The 20,745-nt window shown below is 47.7% G+C and overlaps 1 protein-coding gene across 3 annotated transcripts in view; it reads left to right on the forward strand.

Moving 5' to 3' along the window:
- Positions 1-20,745, forward strand: part of LOC140426141 (choline transporter-like protein 3) — a 117,427-nt gene that overhangs the window by 42,908 nt on the left and 53,774 nt on the right. For all 3 annotated transcript variants that reach the window (XM_072510545.1, XM_072510546.1, XM_072510547.1), the window contains exons 3-6: positions 7,251-7,393; positions 13,152-13,288; positions 18,502-18,595; positions 19,752-19,921. In XM_072510545.1, the coding sequence (XP_072366646.1) occupies positions 7,251-7,393; positions 13,152-13,288; positions 18,502-18,595; positions 19,752-19,921 (544 nt within the window). The remainder of the gene's footprint in view (positions 1-7,250; positions 7,394-13,151; positions 13,289-18,501; positions 18,596-19,751; positions 19,922-20,745) is intronic.

Below are 20,745 nucleotides of genomic sequence, written 5' to 3' on the forward strand. Positions count from 1 at the left end.
CTCCCACAGGATTGTGGGATTGTCATTAGTCCCCATCCAATGGTAAGCAGGCAGGTTATAACATCCCTCCCCCCCAAAGTCCAAGGAATCCACCAAAGACCCTGGCAAAGGAGGGCGTCGGACTCGTTTTGCTGCAGGCCGGACACCATTTGCACGCGGCGCTGGATCAGGCAGCGTGTAACGAGACGGAGACCGGCGCTTCCGTGATGAGCGGCGTAACGGTTGTACATCCACGGCCCGTGGGCCCGAGGATTCCCCCTCTGATGCGTCCTGCGTCTCCATCTCGGAGTCAGAGCCTGCTGCCTCTGTCATCTCGGCGTCTCTATCTCCGCGCGGTTCTGTAACGACCTGCGCAGACTTTGAGTGAGGCACCAGAGGAAGATTGTGAGGACTACCTTCCATTGTCTCTGGTCTTTGTGGCTGTAGCAATGAGCTCCGGGGGCGGGGAATCTTTGGAAGGGATGGTCTTCTGGACCGAACGTGGTCTACATGTTTGCGCTGGAGACGACCCTAGCCTTGCACCTGGTAAGATATAGGGCCCGTTTGGCGAAAGATTACGCCAGGAACCCACTAGGCACCACCAGCAAAGTTCCGAACGAACACTGGGTCACCGGGCGCAAACTGCCGAATCGGCCGATGCCGAGAAAATCCCTGTCCCTTCCATTCTTGTGTGTGGCGTACTTTTGCGCCAATGTCCGGGAAAACCATACTAAGGCGGGTGCGAAGTCTCCGGCCCATTACGAGTTCTGCGGGAGCTACCCCAGTCACCGCATGGGGGGTGGTCCTATACAAAAACAAAAAGCGAGCCAGTCTCGTGTCCATTGATCCGGAAGACTGCTTCTTTAGGCCTCGTTTGAATGTCTGCACTGCGCGCTCTGCCAACCCATTTGAAGCCGGGTGGTAAGGAGCAGTGCGGATATGGTGTATGCCGTTCATCTTCATGAACCTCGCAAACTCCTCACTGGTGAATGGAGTGCCGTTATCCGTGACCAGCACCTCGGGGAGGCCATGCGTACTAAAAGACAAACGCATCTTCTCAATTGTTGCGCAATTGAGCGGCGCTTCCGTGATGAACGGCATAACGGTTGTACATCCACGGCCCGTGGGCCCGAGGATTCCCCCTCTGAAGCGTCCTGTGTCTCCATCTCGGAGTCAGAGTCTGCTGCCTCTGTCATCTCGACGTCTCTATCTCCGCGCGGTTCTGTAACGACCTGCGCAGGTTTTGAGTGAGGCACCAGAGGCAGCCTCTGGTGTTGTGCCCAGCATCTTATGCACCTCTAGCCATTTAGACTGGGTGTCGATTAATAGAAGGAACATGGATCCTTGAAAAGGGCCTGCGAAATCCGCATGCAAGCGCGCCCAAGACCGCCCTGGCCATTCCCAGTGATGTAGGGGCGCGGCCGGCGGAAGCTTCTGATGCTCCTGGCAAATGGAGCAGTTTTGGGCCACCTTCTCAATGTCGATGTCGAGGCCTGGCCACCAGACATACCTCCGGGGCAATATTTTCATTTTGGTCACACCTGGATGCCCATTGTGCAAGTCTCTTAGTATCAGCTCCTGTCCTTTTCCCGGGACAATCACACGCGTCCCCCACAAAAGGATGCCGTCTTCCACGCTGAATTCTGAAAGCTTGGAGGAAAATGCCCGCAACTCGCCTGGGAGCTGTCTATGCTGCCGACCATACAGGACTATGTGCCGAACCTTTGACAGGACTGGCTCCGTCTGGGTCCACTCACGGATCTGTGATGCCGTGACAGGCAAGGTGTCCATAAAATTTAGGGTTGCAACCACCTCACCGGTCGTGGGGGTCGACATGGGGCCGGTCGATAAAGGCAATCGGCTCAGTGCGTTGGCATTCGCTATCTGCGTTCCTGGTTTGTGCTCCAGAGACTACTCGTATGCAGCAAGCAACAAAGCCCAGCGCTGGATCCGTGCAGAAGCAATGGGCGGTATTGGCTTATCCTCTATGAAAAGTCCCAGCAGAGGCTTATGATCAGTCACGATAGTGAAATGGCGGCCATACACGTACTAGTGGAAGCGTTTCACCGCAAAAACCACTGCCAGGCCCTCCTTCTCGATCTGCACGTACTTTTTCTCCGCTGCAGTCAATGTGCGGGAGGCAAAAGCTATCGGCCGCTCGGCCCCGTTCTCCATCTTGTGGGACAGGACGGCCCCAATACCATACGGGGATGCATCACATGTGACGAGCAAAGGCTTTCCAGGGTCATAGTGGGTTAGTAACCCAGACGATGACAATTGTTGCTTTACCCGCCGGAAAGCGGTTTCTTGCGGCTGACCCCAAACACAGGTGTGATTTTTCTTTAGCAGAAGGTGCAACGGGGCCAGCATAGTTGCCAGATTGGGGAGGAACGTCCCGTAATAGTTTACGAGACCGAGAAAAGAGCGAAGATGCGAAGTGTCAATCGGGGCGGGGGCCTGTTGAAATGCACGCACCTTCTCTGCGACGGGGTGCAAACCTTCGCGGTCCACCCGATAACCTAGGTAGACTACTTACTTTGTCTGAAATACGCACTTTGTGCGACGTAAACGGACTCCAGTCTCCGAAAAGCGTCTAAGGACAGCCTCCAGATTTTCCAAATGTTCCTGCTCCGACGTCCCTGTAATCAAAACGTCATCTAAGTAGACAGCGACACGCGGTAAACCTCTCAAAATGCCCTCCATAACACGTTGAAAAATAGCGCAGGCAGAGGATACTCCAAAGGGCAACCGTGTATATTCATACAGGCCCCGGTGTGTATTAATCATTACATATGGTCGGGAGGCAGGGTCCAGCTCCAACTGTAGGTAGGCGTGACTCATATCTAATTTTCTGAACAAGAGTCCGCCTGCAAGCTTCGCGTAGAGATCCTCTATGCGAGGCATTGGATATCGGTCGAGTCGGGAAGCCGTATTCACTGTAAGTTTATAGTCGCCACACAAGCGAACTGTTGCATCTGGCTTCATTACAGGTACAATTAGTGCTGCCCAGTCAGCGAAACGGACGGGCCTGATAATACCCAAACTCTCCAAAAGAGTGAGCTCCCCTTCTACCTTCTCGAGCAAGGGGTAAGGCACGGGCGCGCCCGGAAATAGCGCGACGTGACTCCTGGTTCGACTTGGATACGGGCTACGGCCCCTTTTATTTTTCCCAAACCGGGCTGGAATACATCTGGGTATCGTCCTAGCACCTCAGTCAACCCTCCAGAAACTGTTTGGAGGATGTGCCGCCACTGCAACCGCAAATGGCACTACCAGTCCCGACCCAACAGGCTGGGCCCATGGCCGCACACCACGATAAGTGGGAAACACCCCTCCTGGCGTCCATAAACAACAGGGGTCATTGTAGTTCCTGCAATGTCCAGTGGTTCCCCCGTGTAGGTGGCCAACTTGGCCTGTGAGTCGGTTCATGTAAGGGTCTGCATACCCTGCTTGATGTGGTCGAATGTCCTCTGGGCGATCACGGAGACCGCTGCGCCAGTGTCCAACTCCATCTCACGCAGGTGACCATTGATCCGTACTGTCACCTTAATGTGGGCCACACGGGGAGCTGCCACACAATGCAGCTGCAGGCAGTCGTCCTCCGTCTCCACGTCCTCAGGAGTAGTCGCCGCAGGTTCATCCACATGGAAGGTACGGCCCCTGGGCTGGTCCCAGTTTCGGCCGGAACGATGGTGCCTCTGGCGCCCCAGGACTGGCGTCCGCGACGGGGTCGACGCCTACAAGTCTGACACGGACATGGCTCCTCATCCATTGGTTCTGGAGAAGGCTCCCTTCAGGGAGGAATGTCCGACGGCCACTGGCGTCGATCCGGACGTCGCCTCTCCCAAGGTACCGCAGGGGTGAGGGGGGGATGTTTTCGGATGGAAGGGGTTGCGCCCTAAGGCATGCACCTCCATTCCCTGTAGCTCCTGCACTCCTCGCTCTGTGCTCTCTCGGGACAATACTATTTGATTGGCCTGTTGAAAAGTCAATGTTGGCTCAGCTATCAACTTTCTCTGGGTGGCAGCATTGTTAATACCGCAAACCAAACGGTCGCGTAACATTTCTGACAAGGTCTCACCATAGTCACAGTACTCCGCAATCCTGCGTAGCCTGGATAGAAAGACTGCAAGGGATTCTCCTGGGGTCCTCTCAGCAGTATTAAACCGGTAACGTTGGACTATCATGGACGGGGTTGGGTTAAAATGTTGCCCCACTAAATTCACAAGTTCATCAAACGTTTTGGTGTCCGCGCAGCTGGGTATGTAAGGCTCCTAATCACCCCAAACTTATGCGGGCCGCAGGCGGTGAGCAATATGACCACCTGGCGCTCGTCTTCGGTGATATTGTTTGCTCAGAAATAGTAACGCATCCGTTGTGCGTACTGGTTCCAGCTTTCCAGCGCAGCATCAAAAACATCCAAACGTCCGTACAGAGGCATGGTATAATAGAAAACAACTTCCAACCTGTATCCAACAAAAATCCAGGGAGGTGGCTTCAGCAGTGTAGACAGCTATTCACTTTAACCCTCGTCGCCAGTTTTGTGAGGGGCACGAAGAATCCAGCACGAGTTTTAAGGATACAAAGTAATAACATTTATTTACGATAACATATATATATATAACAGCAGCAGCAACTTCCCTTGCTGCACACTCCTTCCTGCTGGTTCCAAACTGGGCAGCTTTATTTATACATGGAGTTTACTAATGGTTTCTCCGCCCCCCCTCATTGGGGAAGCTCATACTCCCACAGGATTGTGGGATTGTCATTAGTCCCCATCCAATGGTAAGCAGGCAGGTTATAACAGGTACCAGTTCAAGTGGGCTGCTTTGTCTTGGATAATCAAAGAACAAAGAACAATACAGCACAGGAACAGGCCCTTTGGCCCTCCAAGCATGGTACCTGCCTAAACTAAAACCGTCTGCACTTACGGGGTCCGTAACCTTCCATTCCCATCCTATTCATATATTTGTCTAGATGCCCCTTAAATGCTGCCATCATACCTGCTCCCACCACCTCCCCAGGCAGGGCGGTCCATATATTTACCACCCTCTGTGTAAAAAAAACCTGCCTCACACATCTGTTTTCAAACTTTTCCCCACCCACTTTAAACCTATGTCCCCGACTCTCCGCCCCTGGTAAAGAGCGTCTGACTATGTTAAGCTTCCAGAATGTTGTTGCTGCACTCATCCAAACAGTGGAGGTGTATCCAAACGCACCCCTGACTTGTGCCTTGTACATTTTGGGACAGGAGAATTAAGAGGGGAGTTACTCACTGCAGGATTCCCAGCCTTTAAACTTCTCTTTTGGGCAGAGTATTTCTGTGGCTGGTCCAGTTAAGGTGCAGGTTAATTGTAACGCCCCCTCCCCAGAATGTTGATGGTGAGGGATTCAGTGCTGGTAATGCCATTAAATGTCAGCGGGATGTGGTTTGACTCTATTTGTTTTGTTGGGATGGTCACTGTCTGGCACTTGTGTGTTGTGAAAGCCACTTATCAACCCAGCCTGTATGTTGCTGAGACCCAAAGTCATTTGACAATATTTGCTTTGGAAAGTAAAAACTCATGTTGGGAGATAAATATTTTATAGCGTCTTGAGGCAAAATTCTGAACAATTGTTCTTGTATCTGCAGCCACAAAACAATCTTTCTCCTTTGTCAGAAAGAACATTATTTCCCTGAACCCCAGCCCTTCTTTAGGGCTGGGAGTTGGTGGAGGTGGGAAGAGGAAGTATAAAGATGGGGATAAAATCAATAGGAAGGTGGTTATACTACATTTAATTTTTGAACGTTATTTGGGGCTCCAAATGCCTATCGAACAATTGTTTTTCCTCTTTATTGTGGTACGATAGGGAGATGTTAGGAAATTGGATCCAGAATTAGGGCAGCACGGTAGCATTGTGGATAGCACAATTGCTTCACAGCTCCAGGGTCCCAGGTTCGATTCCGGCTTGGGTCACTGTCTGTGCGGAGTCTGCACATCCTCCCCGTGTGTTCGTGGGTTTCCTCCGGGTGCTCCGGTTTCCTCCCACAGTCCAAAGATGTGCAGGTTAGGTGGATTGGCCATGATAAATTGCCCTTAGTGTCCAAAATTGCCCTTAGTGTTGGGTGAGGTTACTGGGTTATGGGGATAGGGTGGAGGTGTTGACCTTGGGTAGGGTGCTCTTTCTAAGAGCCGGTGCAGACTCGATGGGCCAAATGGCCTCCTTCTGCACTGTAAATTCTATGATAATCTATGAGAAATGGGATCGGAGATGTAGTGGGCAATTTAGGGGTTAAAACCGCTAATACTGAGTCAGAGGTATACACCCACACCTGACCTGAGTTACATTGTCCCATCCAGACTTAAACGTGTTAATGGGAATACAGAATACCCTTGTTCAGCCGGGGTAATTCACTCAAGATCCATTGTCCTCTGGGACACTCTGATCTTTTTTTTCCTTTTTATAAATTTAGAATGCCCAATTCATTTTTCCAATTAAGGGGGAAAATACACTCAAACAGGGGGAGAATGTGCAAACTCCACACGGACAGTGACCCAGGGCTGGGGTCGAACCTGGGACATCGGTGCCGTGATGCAGCAGTGCTAAACACTGCGCCACCGTACTACCCTGCTCTGACCAGCTATTAGCCCATTACAGAGTCTGATGGCCTCTTTTGTCCGTAAATTGGATGTTAATCCTGTTTTGTTTGTGTAAACGGGAGTAGGCAATCAAAAGCCCAGATAGCAATGATGAGTTCAAGTATGGATACCCCAGGACAGAGCCATAGTTTGAGGGGCTGGGTGGAGCTCAGAGAGAAAAAAGAATCCTGTATGAACAGGTGGGGGCAAAAGGATTTGGAAAGCCACCAGGAGAGGTCATGAAAAGCTGCCTCAGAGACAGGCATGCTAAAAGGAATCTGAAGGAAGTTCACTAACAACAGAGAATGTTCTATAAATGCAAGTATTATTTTTGCCTGTCCGTGTCAGTGGAGTTGAGAGCTGTATGTTTGTTTTACATACGGTTTAATGGGAAATTGTGTGTATTTATTAGATTTGAAGTTTAAAAGTTTAAATATTGTTTTTCTTTTGTTATAATAAAGCTTGTTTGTAAAAATAACCACGCCCTATTTCTCATACAATCGCTCCTGGAGTGAATCAATTTTTCTGCACAGTCTTAAAATGAAAGGAAATGTTGTGGTTCTGGTCTAGTATCTTAGTCACTGTTAGGATCTGACCAGGCGTCCGTAAGCACTGACAGTGGTTTGACTGGTTTTGTCCTTTTCCACCCAGATGTTTATAGCTGGCTATGCTGTGACAGTCGGTTCTGCAGAAAGACTCATCTTTGGCTATGACAGCTTTGGAAACATCTGTGGAAAGAAAAACTCTCCAGTTAAGGGGGCCTCGCTCTCAGGACAAGACATGAGCAGCAGAAAGTGGGTATCTTTTAAAAGATTTACCAGTGCTATGTACTGTTTATATACTGTGTCAAATGACCTTCGTCACACATTGCATTTTACAAAAACACAAAAAGGTGGTTGGTAAAAGGATAGTCGTGGCCAATCAAGCAGCTCAGACTTGATTGTTTACCCGTGGGGTGGGGGCGGGGGTGGGGGGGGGGGGGGGGGGGGGATTAGAGGGGGAAAGCCTGCACCAATTACCACAAAGACAGCTAGGTGGCAGTAGACTTATGTTTATAGACCCAGCTGGGTGGCAGTAGACATCCGTTTGTAAACCCACACAATCACTGGAGAGGTAGACCGTCTGGTAGATCAGCTAGTGAACAGAATTCCAACTACAATAAAGATAATACTGGAAGTAATTAGAATTCTTCCCAAGGTGGTCAAATAGATAGTGTAGAATATGGGGGGAAATCAACGAGACTGGCAAGTCTTCGTTGTTATAAAGACGGACATTTTAAGGCCAACTGTTGGAAATTGAGAAGTAAACAGATGGTGTTGGGACCAATGACTTGCCTTAATGCAGAGAAAGCTGCAGCAAACAATGCAGCTTGTGAGAAACCAATCACTTCTCATGTTTTTACCCTGGGTGTAAATGCAGGGTATTATGAAGGATTTATATTTGAGGGCAGCACGGTGACACAGTGGTTAGCACTGCTGCCTCATGACACCGAGGACCTGGGTTTGATCCCAGTGCCGGGTCACTGCCCGTGTGGAGTTTGCACATTCTCCCCGTGTCTGCGTGGATTTTGCCTCCACAACCCAAAAGAAGTGCAGGGTAGCTTGATTGGCCACGCTAAATTGCCCCTTAATTGGGAAAAAAAAAGTATTGGGTACTCTAAATTTTAAAAAGGGATTTATATTTGAAGGGGAAGTCACTACATGGAATGTCCCAGGAGGAACCTAAAAAGGTTGTAATCCTAAGAGTTTGGCTTGAAGCTTGTAGTCAACAAACAATTCAGACCCTTTTCAGAAATGTTGCAGCGTGCAAATAATTTGGTAAAGGGTATTGAGGGTAAGATTGTGTCTATCCCATTGTGAAGAGTGAAGTGAAATTGTGCTCCAGTGAAGAGATCTGTTATTGTTGGTATTGTTTCTAAATTATCCATTAATCATGTGGGTTTTGTATTGGGGAATGATTCTGCGGGCAATGTAGTTTATCTACAATTTGGGATGGTACGCCAGTCTAGGATTGGTTCCTGTGAGTAAAAACTCTTCACCTATTTGTGATCCAGATGAGCAAGGAACTGATTTAAGTAAAACTACTGGTGTCTCTACCCCAGTAATGGAAAATCCGGAGGCACCAAAAGTGCATGTGAAATTTCCAAATCAGAATTCTTCACAGAATGGACTGAAACCTCAAAGTGACCCTGAAAGTCACTTCCAACCTAATCTTGTAACTCTAGCTCCATCCCTGGAACTCTTTGGGAAATTTTGCTCACCCTCACGGATCTTCACATTTTTCCGAAAGTGTGGTGAGAAGAACTGGACACAATATTCTTGTTGGGGCCTAACCAGAGTTTTATACAAGTTCAGCATAACTGCTTTTCTACCCCCTATTTCTGAAGCCCAAGATCCCTAATGGTGGGCTAACCATTGGAACAGAGGCACAGGAGTAGGTTATTCAGCCCCTCGAACGTGTCCCACCATTCAATAAGATCTTGGCTGATCTGTGGCCTAACTGCATATAGCTGCCTTTGGCTCATATCCCTTAACACCTTTGCTTAACAAAACATTATCTGTCTCAGATTTAAAATTAACAACTGATCTAGCATCCATTGCCATTTGTGGGCGAGAGTTCCAAATCTTTACCACCCTTTGTGTGTAGAAGAGCTTCCTAACATCTCTCCTGAATGGTTTGCCTCTAATTTTTAGGCTATGTCCCCTAATTCTAGAATCTCCAACCAGTGGAAACAGTTTACCTTTATCTATCCTGCCATTTCCTGTTAATATCTTGAATACTTCGAACAGATCATCCATAACCTTCTAAATTTTAAGTACACAGGCCTAATTTGTGTAATCTCTCCTCATAACTTAATCTCTGTAATCCAGGTATCATTTTGTGTAAAGCTACATTGCATTCCCCCCAAGGCCAAAGTATCCTTACTAAGGTGAGGTGCCCAGAATTGCTCGCAGAGACTCCAAGTGGAGTCTAACCAGGGCTTTGTAAAGTTGCACCTCTGTGTCCTTATTCTCTAGTCCTCTAGATATAAAGGCCAGCATTCCATTAAACTTCTTGCCCCCCCCCCCCCCCCCAAGGTCCTACTGTGCTTGCACACTCTTTAGACCTGTGCCAGTCTAAAGAGGGTTGTCTTATGAGGAGAGGTTAGACAGGCTAGACTTGCATCCGCCGAAGTTTAGAAGGGTAAGAGGTGACGTGATTGAGTTGTGAGTCTTTGGAACTCTTCCTGAAAAGGTGGTGGATGCAGGGCCTTCGTATATTTTCAAGGCAGAGGTGGATAGATTCTTGGTGAGCAAGGGGGTGATATGTTATCCGGGTTGGGTGGGATTCAGATTTGAGGTTATCAGATCTGCCATGATCTTACTAAAGGGCAGAGTAGGCTCGAGGGGCCATTCTGATCAAGGAAGTTCTCCTGAACACAGTTCAGAAATTCGTCTCACCTTTTACTCCATAATAAGAATCATTATCCCAATTGATACCCAGGTAATTTAAAGTCCCTCAATATCACCACTCTATAGTTCTTGCACATCATGTTTTCAAGTTCTACAGTGAACCTCCAACCACCCCACCCCATGGTAAGGGTGCTGCTATTGAGCCAAGCTTATACCACAGTTGACACTGATGTATTTTGCCTATCTGATTGCTCCCACAAACAAAATCTTCCCTGATATAAACCTGCAAAATCATTTTTAATATATTTGCCCCAGAGAATTATCAATATACAAAGTGCCTATTGAATAATGACACCTTTGGTTCTGAGATGAATAATTATCCACCCACAGCTTGGGATGAACAGGCTACTGGAGGAGCGGGGATGAAGAGATTTTACTGTTGCTGAAAAAATACACTTTGTCAAAGCTTTTTCACCTTGTACTCATCAAGAATAGCAATGTCAGGGAAAACAACAACTTTATGCTGTTTGAGGAGAGGGTGCTGATTGGTTGATAAGTGTACTCCGATTGGTAGAGCCATGGAGAATGCATCAGTTTATGGTGACTGACAGTTAACTGCCAAGCATTGTTTGAAAAGTTAGACCGCGCAGCTTGACTGATTAGTTTTCATCCAGTGCCCATTCTGGTAACAACTGGCATTTCTGCCATCCTCCTCGCTAACAAAAGGATGTCTTAAAGTACTTAAATAGGGGTGAAGCTGAGCAGTAGGCAATATGGACAGAATGGGGAAAGAGAGCAAGCATCAAATTGTGTGACTTTCTCGCAAATTGATGTGTGTGAGTGGAATTGTCTGATCTTATGATGAAACAACGAATATAATAAAACAGGAATTTCTTACGGCAGGCCGAGAATCCATTTCATTCTCCGGCAGCGAGTTCTTGTGTTAAAGTGAAATAGGCACAAACCCGAAAACAAAATATTGCATAATCTGCCTATAAGACCATAAGAACATAAGAACTAGGAGCAGGAGTAGGCCATCTGCCCCCTCGAGCCTGTTCCGCCATTCAATGAGATCATGGCTGATCTTTTGTGGACTCAGCTCCACTTTCCGGCCCGAACACCATAACCCTTAATCCCTTTATTCTTCAAAAAACTACCTATCTTTATCTTAAAAACATTTAATGAAGGAGCCTCTACTGCTTCACTGTGCAAGGAATTCCATAGATTCACAACCCTTTGGGTGAAGAAGTTCCTCCTAAACTCAGTCCTAAATCTACATCCCCTTATTTTGAGGCTGTGCTCCCTAGTTCTGCTTTCACCCGCCAGTGGAAACAACCTGCCCGCATCGATCCTATCTATTCCCTTCATAATTTTATATGTTTCTTTAAGATTCCCCCCTCATCCTTCTAAACTCCAATGAGTACTGTCCCAGTCTACTCAACCACTCCTCGTAATCCAACCCCTTCAGCTCTGGGATTAACCTAGTGAATCTCCCCTGCACACCCTCCAGTGCCAGTACGTCCTTTCTCAAGTAAGGAGACCAAAACTGAACACAATACTCCAGGTGTGGCCTCACTAACACCTTATACAATTGCAGCATAACCTCCCTAGTCTTAAACTCCATCCCTCTAGCAATGAAGGACAAAATTCCATTTGCCTTCTTAATCACCTGTTGCTCCTGTAAACCAACTTTTTGCGACTCATGCACTAGCACACCCAGGTCTCTCTGCACAGCAGCATGTTTTAATATTTTATAACTTAAATAATAATCCCTTTTGCTGTTATTCCTACCAAAATGGAATGAAAGAATGAAAATTAAAAAGAAAATGTTGGAAAACACTCAGCGGGTCAGTCAAGAGAGTTGGCATGGCGTGTTGCTGACCTTTCGATGACTCAAGTCCCTGTGTGATGACTTGGATGGTTAGACCAGTTGAATCAGGAAAGTCACCTGCTTGACCTCTATTCTACAGGGAGTTAGCTGGGTGGGCCCAGCCAGGATGCTGAAAGGGCTGCTACAGCCCTGCTCAATCAGGTTGATATCAACCTTCAAATCCTCCAACTCATGCCAATGGCATAAGAGCGGGAGAGATTCCTGGTCATCAGTGTGGTGGAGAGAAAGTGGTGATCTCTAGCATCACCATCCGTAGCTCCAGGCTGCAACATGCACGTTGCCACAGCAACTCCGACTGCCCGAGTGATCTGTAACGCACCACCGCCGTCACACTCCTGCCTCCGCACTTGTCTGTGAACAGCCCCGATCAGGGTTCAATTGAATCAGGATCAACTTTGACACTTTCAACAGCTTCCGACACTCTGACTGCACGCAAGGAATGTGAAGCCAGAGTTCCACCCCCAGCCAGCATCTAAAGCCTTCTGAGCGGGGAGAGGAGATGGGGGGGGGGGGCCTTCTCCCTGCCATTTAAAAATACTTTCTCTCCCTCCTACCCATCATTGGCCAAGCCTGCCCGACAGCTGGTCATGACAGGTGTTGGGGTTTACACCTGAAGCAGTGCCCACCCCATTTCACTTTCTATGGAGCTGAACCTGTCACAGATTGACACCTTCTTCCCCCTACCCCACTGGCTGGTACTGGGTGGGATACATTCTACCACTTATTGCTCTTAGCGTGAATGCAGCCCGACACTGTACTCCGGGCTCTCTTGTGCCTTCAGTTAGGTCGCTCACGCATCATCATCAGGAACAAAACCACTGACTGAAGATCTTTCATTTCGGCCATCCTCAATGATTGAATATGTAAAAGGTAAACGGTTTCTGTTTGAACGGAATCTCCTGTAACAGAAACATTGAGGGAGCTTGTGTCTTCATTCAGAGCAGAGCTGCGTCCCCCAGGGACAACATGTGGTCGCTCTGCAGTCCCTCACAGCTGTGCCCACAAAGTTTTTTCAGATACCGCACTGTCCCAGACTTTTACAAAGAACTCTCCCTGCCTCGTGTGTGCCAATATCTGGAGAGTCTTTGACTTGTTGTAATCACTGCTACTGAGAGCAAACATATTTGTGTGTCAATGGAACCGATCACTAGACTCAACAAAGCTTGTGCTAACAAGCTCACTCATTGACAGGAAACTAGTTCTGGGCCTGGCCTGGATTTTAAAAGTGCTACTTTTCAGACATTAATGAAGTATTTTGTCTCCAAACAGACACGTATTCTTTCTGAACACCTGCAATGTGGACATTAAGAACCATAAAATAAATTCATTGTCTATTTGTGTATCTGGCTGTCCTCAGGAGCAGCTGAATGGACTAGAGGAGCTGAAACATTTTGCTCAGTACAATGGTAAGTGCAGTTAGATTGAAATTACAGCAAATAAACAGGTCACTCGGTCTCGCTACTCCATGACGTGCTGGTGTCATTGGTCCACGTGAATCTCCTTCCAGCCTATTTACTTCTTGCCCCCCTATTGACATGGCCATCTATTGACATGCCCCCCTATTGACATGCCCCCCTATTGACATGCCCCCCTATTGACATGCCCCCCTATTGACATGCCCCCCTATTGACATGCCCACCTATTGACATGCCCACCTATTGACATGCCCACCTATTGACATGCCCACCTATTGACATGCCCACCTATTGACATGCCCACCTATTGACATGCCCACCTATTGACATGCCAACCTATTGACATGCCCACCTATTGACATGCCCACCTATTGACATGCCCACTTATTGGCATGCGCATCTATTGACATGCCCACCTATTGACATGCGCATCTATTGACATGCCCACCTATTGACATGCCCACCTATTGACATCCCCACCTATTGACATCCCCACCTATTGACATGCCCACCTATTGACATCCCCATCTATTGACATGCCCATCTATTGGCATGCCCACCTATTAACATCCGCATCTATTGACATGCCCACCTATTGACATGCGCATCTATTGACATGCCCACCTATTGACATGCCCACCTATTGACTTGCCCACCTATTGACATCCCCATCTATTGACATGCCCATCTATTGGCATGCCCACCTATTGACATGCCCATCTATTGACATGCCCATCTATTGACATGCCCACCTATTGACATGCGCATCTATTGACATGCCCACCTATTGACATGCCCATCTATTGACATGCCCATCTATTGACATGCCCATCTATTGACATCCCCATGTATTGACATCCCCACCTATTGACATGCCCACCTATTGACATGCCCACCTATTGGCATGCCCACCTATTCACATGCGCATCTATTGACATACGTATCTATTGACATGCCCACCTATTGACATGCCCACCTATTGACATGCCCACCTATTGACATGCCCACCTATTGACATGCCCACCTATTGACATGCCCACCTATTGATATGCGCATCTATTGACATGCCCACCTATTGACAAACGTATCTATTGACATGCCCAGCTATTGACATGCCCACCTATTGACATACCCACCTATTGACATACCCACCTATTGGCATGCGCATCTATTGACATACCCACCTATTGACATACCCACCTATTGACATGTGCCTCTATTGACATACGCACCTATTGTCATGCCTACCTATTGACATGCGCATCTATTGACATACCCATCTATTGGTATGTGCCTCTATTGACATACGCACCTATTGTCATGCCCACCTATTGGCATGCGCATCTATTGACATACCCACCTATTGACATGCCCATCTATTGACATGCCCATCTATTGACATGCCCATCTATTGACATGCCCATCTATTGACATGCCCATCTATTGACATACCCATCTATTGACATACCCACCTATTGGCATGCGCATCTATTGACATCCCCACCTATTGACATGCGCATCTATTGACATGCGCATCTATTGACATATGCACCTATTGACATGCCCACCTATTGACATACCCACCTATTGACATACCCACCTATTGACATGCCCACCTATTGACATGCCCACCTATTGACATGCCCGTCTATTGACATGCCCATCTATTGACATATGCACCTATTGACATGCCCACCTATTGGCATGCGCATCTATTGACATGCCCACCTATTGACATGCGCATCTATTGACATACGCACCTATTGACATGCCCATCTATTGACATGCCCATCTATTGACATGCCCATCTATTGACATGCCCATCTATTGCCATGCCCACCTATTGCCATGCCCACCTATTGACATGCCCACCTATTGACATGCCCACCTATTGACATGCCCACCTATTGACATGCCCACCTATTGACATGCCCACCTATTGACATGCCCACCTATTGACATCCCCACCTATTGACATGCCCATCTATTGACATGCCCATCTATTGACATGCCCACCTATTGACATGCGCATCTATTGACATGCCCACCTATTGACATGCCCACCTATTGACATGCCCACCTATTGACATGCCCACCTATTGCCATGCCCACCTATTGACATGCCCACCTATTGACATGCCCACCTATTGACATCCCCATCTATTGACATCCCCATCTATTGACATCCCCATCTATTGACATCCCCATCTATTGACATGCCCAGCTATTGACATGCCCAGCTATTGACATGCCCAGCTATTGACATGCCCAGCTATTGACATGCCCACCTATTGATATGCCCACCTATTGATATGCCCACCTATTGATATGCCCACCTATTGACATGCCCCCCTATTGACATACCCACCTATTGACATCCCCACCTATTGACATGCCCATCTATTGACATGCCTACCTATTGACATGCCCATCTATTCTTTCCCCATCATGGACCTATCTGGCTTTCCATCAAATGCATCAATGCTGTTTGCTTCAACCCCCCCCCCCCCCCCCCCTCACCCCAATTACCATTAATCTCCGGGTCAAGTTCTGCCAGGATGGGCGGCACGGTGGCGCAGTGGTTAGCACTGCTGCCTCACGGCGCCGAGGACCCAGGTTCGATCCTGGCCCCAGGTCACTGTCCGTGTGGAGTTTACAAATTCTCCACGTGTCTGCGTGGATCTCACTTCCACAGCCCACAAAGATGTGCCGGGTCGGTGGATTGGCCGCGCTAAACTGCCCCTTAATTGGATTTTTTTTTTTTTTTAAACTTCTGCCAGGGTTCATGATATGGGGCCAGATTTTCTGTTGCTCCAGCCACGTCTTTCTCGGTGGCGCGCAGTTCACTGGGGGCGGAATCCTCTGCTGCCACCGCTTGTCAATGGGATCTCCCACTGAAGACACCCCATGCCTCCGGGTGGGGGTGCACTGCCTACGGGCGAAAAGAACCCCAACGGCTGGAGAATTCTGGCCACGGTTGTGTTGAAGTTGAGGAAACGGAGCTATCAAAAGTCAACCGAAAATGTTTTCAAAATATGTTTGCTTATAAAGATTGGAAGGTCGTTTGCATTCATTTGGCAATCTAACTTAACATTTTTTTAATGCAAGATACACATAGTGTGTGTGATTCACCTCACAACGCACAAGAGCATGTGCTGTGCGAAGCAGCTGTTTCAGTTCCAATATGATGTGATTGGTTTGTAGAATTGTGACTGACCATGTCTCCACTTCCGTTGGACTGTTTCGTAAAGCTATTTTCCAGCAGGATTTCACAACTGATACCTTGGTTTCAAACATCTCGGTGTACAGTAGCTGTTTTGACATCAATTTCATCAGCAATGATTGATGATTTTTTATTACTCCTTCTGTGCTGCAAGGCCAGCTTTTATTGCCCGTCCATTATGCCCTTTCGGAAGGTGGCGATTGAGCCATGGTGTGGGCTGAGGTGAGGCAATATTTAGAGGGTGCGCTATAGTTGCTGGTAAAGGAGTAGGAAGTTACGACCTGGAGCACTGTGACAAGAGTGATTTGTGATACCTTTACCGGATGATCCGGCTGCCATTTAAAAGTAATGGCTTGCACTTTTCACCCTTTGTACTCACTACATATATGCTGTTTAATCCAGTTCTGTTGAGCACGCCAATTCATTAGTGGCCTTTAACCTGGATACAGATTGTTTGTCTTGAGATACCCTGTTCAACCAACTGGTAGCACAACAGGGACATAGAAACACACAGCCCTCGTTCAGATTGTAACGGTACAGCACCACGCTCTGGTGAGTGTTCAGGAAGTGCAGCATCGCTGTTAGGATGAGTTGTGCTGATGACATTTTTCTTCTGTTGCCGAAAGAGGCAAAAGAAAGAACAAGGTTCCGTTTTTTTTTTCATATCTGCAAATGGAAACCAAAAGGAAGAGCGTTAAAATTTCAGTGGGTAAACGGGAAAGGCACCTTTCCGATAGATTGTGACCAGAGGCAGTCACTTCTGCTTCCCTACACAAAATCTGTTTCAGTGGGTGGAATCGTCCCACAATTTGTCAGTTTCAGTGCGGAAAGTGGCGTGTAGCTCTCCAGCTGCCCAGCCGAGCTTTCTCTCCAGATCCTCTGGCCGGCAGTCTGTGCACAGAGAATCTGGGGGCCGGCGTGGTTTGCGGCGTCACTCTGGCAGGGTGGGCGGGTCCTGATAGATGGCCCCCCACCATGGACACAGAGGACCACCCACAAACATCATGGAACTCCCCCCTTCCAAACGAGCATCAGGCCAATCGCCCACCCCCCAACAGGCGTTAGGCCACTGCCGGCCTCCCCTGTCACCACAAGCATTAGGGCACTCCCCCTTCCTAAAGGCAGCGGCGCCCCCTTCAAGATCTGATTTAAAGAGAGTCCTTGGAATGAATTTATAAGGGTGCCTATCTGTGCAGTGGTGGGACTACACGCTGCTTCTCGTCAGACAACAGTCAGCTTGAACTCATAGGGCCGAATAACCACCTTTTGTGCTCCTGGCTCTGACAACTGCCATCCTTCCAAACCTGCACCGATAACTACCTGATAGCATAGAGTACCCAATTCGTTCTTTTTCCCAATTAAGGGGCAACTTAGCGTGGCCAATCTGCCTGCCTACTCTGCACATTGTTTTTGGTCTTTGTGCGGGTGAAACCCAGGAAAACACAGGGAGAATGTGCAAACTCCACACGGACAGTGACCCGTGGCCGGACTCGAACCCGGGTCCTCGGCGCCGAGACGCAGCAGTGCTAACCACTGCGCCGCCGTGCCGCCCTTAAAAGCGTTCCATTTTTTAAGCATGTTTAGAAAGTGAGTTCTTCAAATCGCTCAAGAAATAGACTGAGGGGTTATAAATTGGAATGTTGTGTGTGTATGTTTATGTATGTTGTATGTGTAACGTTATTTGTCATTCATTGTACACAAACGTGAGTAACATTGAACAGCAGAGCTCTGCCGCAGTGGCATCTGGAGAGAACAAAGTATCTTCTTTTCATGAACAAAATGATCTGTTTGAGCTGCTCGCAGAAAAATACTTTTTACTGTGCCTCGATACACGTGACAATAAACAAATCCAATCCAAATCCAAACGGAGCAACACAGTTGTGTTTTACCAGTCGAACATTTAAAAACTGCTTCTTTGTGTTTCTGGTCCCACCTTTTGAGTTTCTGGTGTGATTAAACTGCTCTTTGTGTTGCTGCGTAGGTTCCTATTTATGTGTGTACAGTTTAAACATCTCCGACTACACAGAGCCTTCCAAAGCAGCTCACCTCTGTCCCAAGTTACCAATCCCTCCAAGGTGAGTTTATTCAGTCGATTATGGCTCTTAATGAAGGTTTGTTTACCGTTGGGAGAAGCACATCCTGCCTAGACAAGCTGAAGCCTTTATTTATTTAATTGTACCTTAGTACATTCCTCTGTGATTAGACCTTTTGAAGTTATCTTGTGCCATTTTATATACCTGTAATAAAGAGCGATTAGGAGTCAATGGTTTCCTGTAGAATGTTTACATTGATCATTTGCACTGCGGAATCGCAGCCTTTGTGTCATTCCATTTGTTAAATAAATACATGGAAACCTTGAGCTTGAATTGAATACGTTGAGCTATTATTCAACAAAATATGTGAAGTTCACATTCAGCAGAATGGCTTCAGGGGCGGCACGGTGACGCAGTGGTTAGCACTGCTGCCTCACAGCGCTGAGGACCCGGGTTCAATCCCGGCCCCGGGTCACTGTCCGTGTGGAGTTTGCACATTCTCCCCGTGTCTGCGTGGGCCTCACCTCCACAACCCAAAAAGATGTGCAGGGTAGGTGGATTGGCCACGCTAAATTGCCCCTTAATTGGAAAAAAAGATTTGGGTACTCTTAAAAATTTTTTTAAGGAATAATGGCTTCCGGGATAGGGATACGCACATCAGCAGCTTATTGCTATCCAATCAACTTACAGGTATCTTATAAATTTACTTTTAAACAAAGGTTTAATACATTTCTACTCACATCTGAGTTACGAGATTGTTGTCCAAGTCCGACTCAAGAGGCTTAAATGCAGAATCCAGGCTGACCAATCAGTCCAGCACTGAGGGAGTGCTGCGCTGTCGGAGGTGTTGTCTTTCAGACGTGATGGTGAAGTGAGGTCCTGTCCACCCTCTCGGCTGAACGTGAAGGACGCCAGAGCACTCCTGTCCCGGCCATCACTTATCCCTCAACCAACACCAATGGAACAGATCCTCTGCTCACTTATCATAGAATTTACAGTGCAGAAGGAGACCATTCTCACTGTTGTTGCTGGGAGCTTGCTGTGCTCTGCGGTATTGCCCCACATTCCAACAGTGACCACACTTCAAGACAGCTGCTGATGGGACGTAATGAAAGGCGCCGCATAAATGTAAGTTGTTTTTTTTATTAATACTGTGACGCGTTTGGTTATTTGCAATTCAACTGTTTTCCTCTTTCAGCCAGTCGTTCCCGCTCTTCAATCGCTGTGTTCCTCGGAGCCCCGCCTGCTACTCCCACTTCCTGACTGTTCTTATTAATGTGGTCAAGGAGAGTGACTTCTTCCAGCGCATCATTGGTGGAATAATGGCCAACAAAGAGTACATTATAGGACTCAGCTTTTTTGCAGTCGGTAAAGATTGTTCTCTGCTCGAAACTGGATTCATGTGTAAACCGCGGTAACTTAAGAGAAGATTCTCATTTGTGACAGCGGGGAAAGCTGTGTTAAATATATCCTGTGCAGAGTGACCAACCATTAATTGTGACAGTGATGTAGCAATTATTGAGGCCATGTGGATTCTGTTATCACATATTGCATCCTCATGATTTGTCCCGTGTTGAAGTATGAAAAGTTTAGAGACAGAAAAGATTATCGGGTAACATTTTAATATTTTATTGTTTGTGTTACAAATGGGTTGTAACTATCTGAAAGGTGCTGTCACACTGGGTGGCAGGGTGCATTGCAGGATGGGCTGCGACACCAGGTGATGCAGTGGACCGTGGCACTGGGTGATGCAGTGGACCATGCAGCACTGGCTGGAGCAGTGGACCACGGCACTGGGTGATGCAGAGGGCGGCACTGGCTGGAACAGTGGGCCGCGTGCCACTGGATCACACAATTGTTAAACACCGGAGGAGGTCATTTGGCCCATCGTACCTGTACTAGCTCTCCGAATGCGCCATTCACCTCGTGTCATTCCACTGCCTTCTCCCCATAACTCTGCCCATTCTTCCTTTTCGGATTACAGTGTTATCTGAAATGTGTTATCAGTGTTATCTGAAACTTTGAATGCTTGAACCTGCCTCCATCCCACTCTCAGGCTGTGCATTCCTGAAATTAACCAGTCGCTGTGTGAAACTGTTTGCTCTCATGCCACACTTAGTCCTTCTGCAAATTCAATCTGTGCCCTCTCGTTCTCGAACTTTCATGAGTGGGAACAGTTTTTCCTACTCTGC

The sequence above is a fragment of the Scyliorhinus torazame genome, chromosome 7, assembly GCF_047496885.1.
Source record: "Scyliorhinus torazame isolate Kashiwa2021f chromosome 7, sScyTor2.1, whole genome shotgun sequence".
Classification (NCBI taxonomy): domain Eukaryota; kingdom Metazoa; phylum Chordata; class Chondrichthyes; order Carcharhiniformes; family Scyliorhinidae; genus Scyliorhinus; species Scyliorhinus torazame.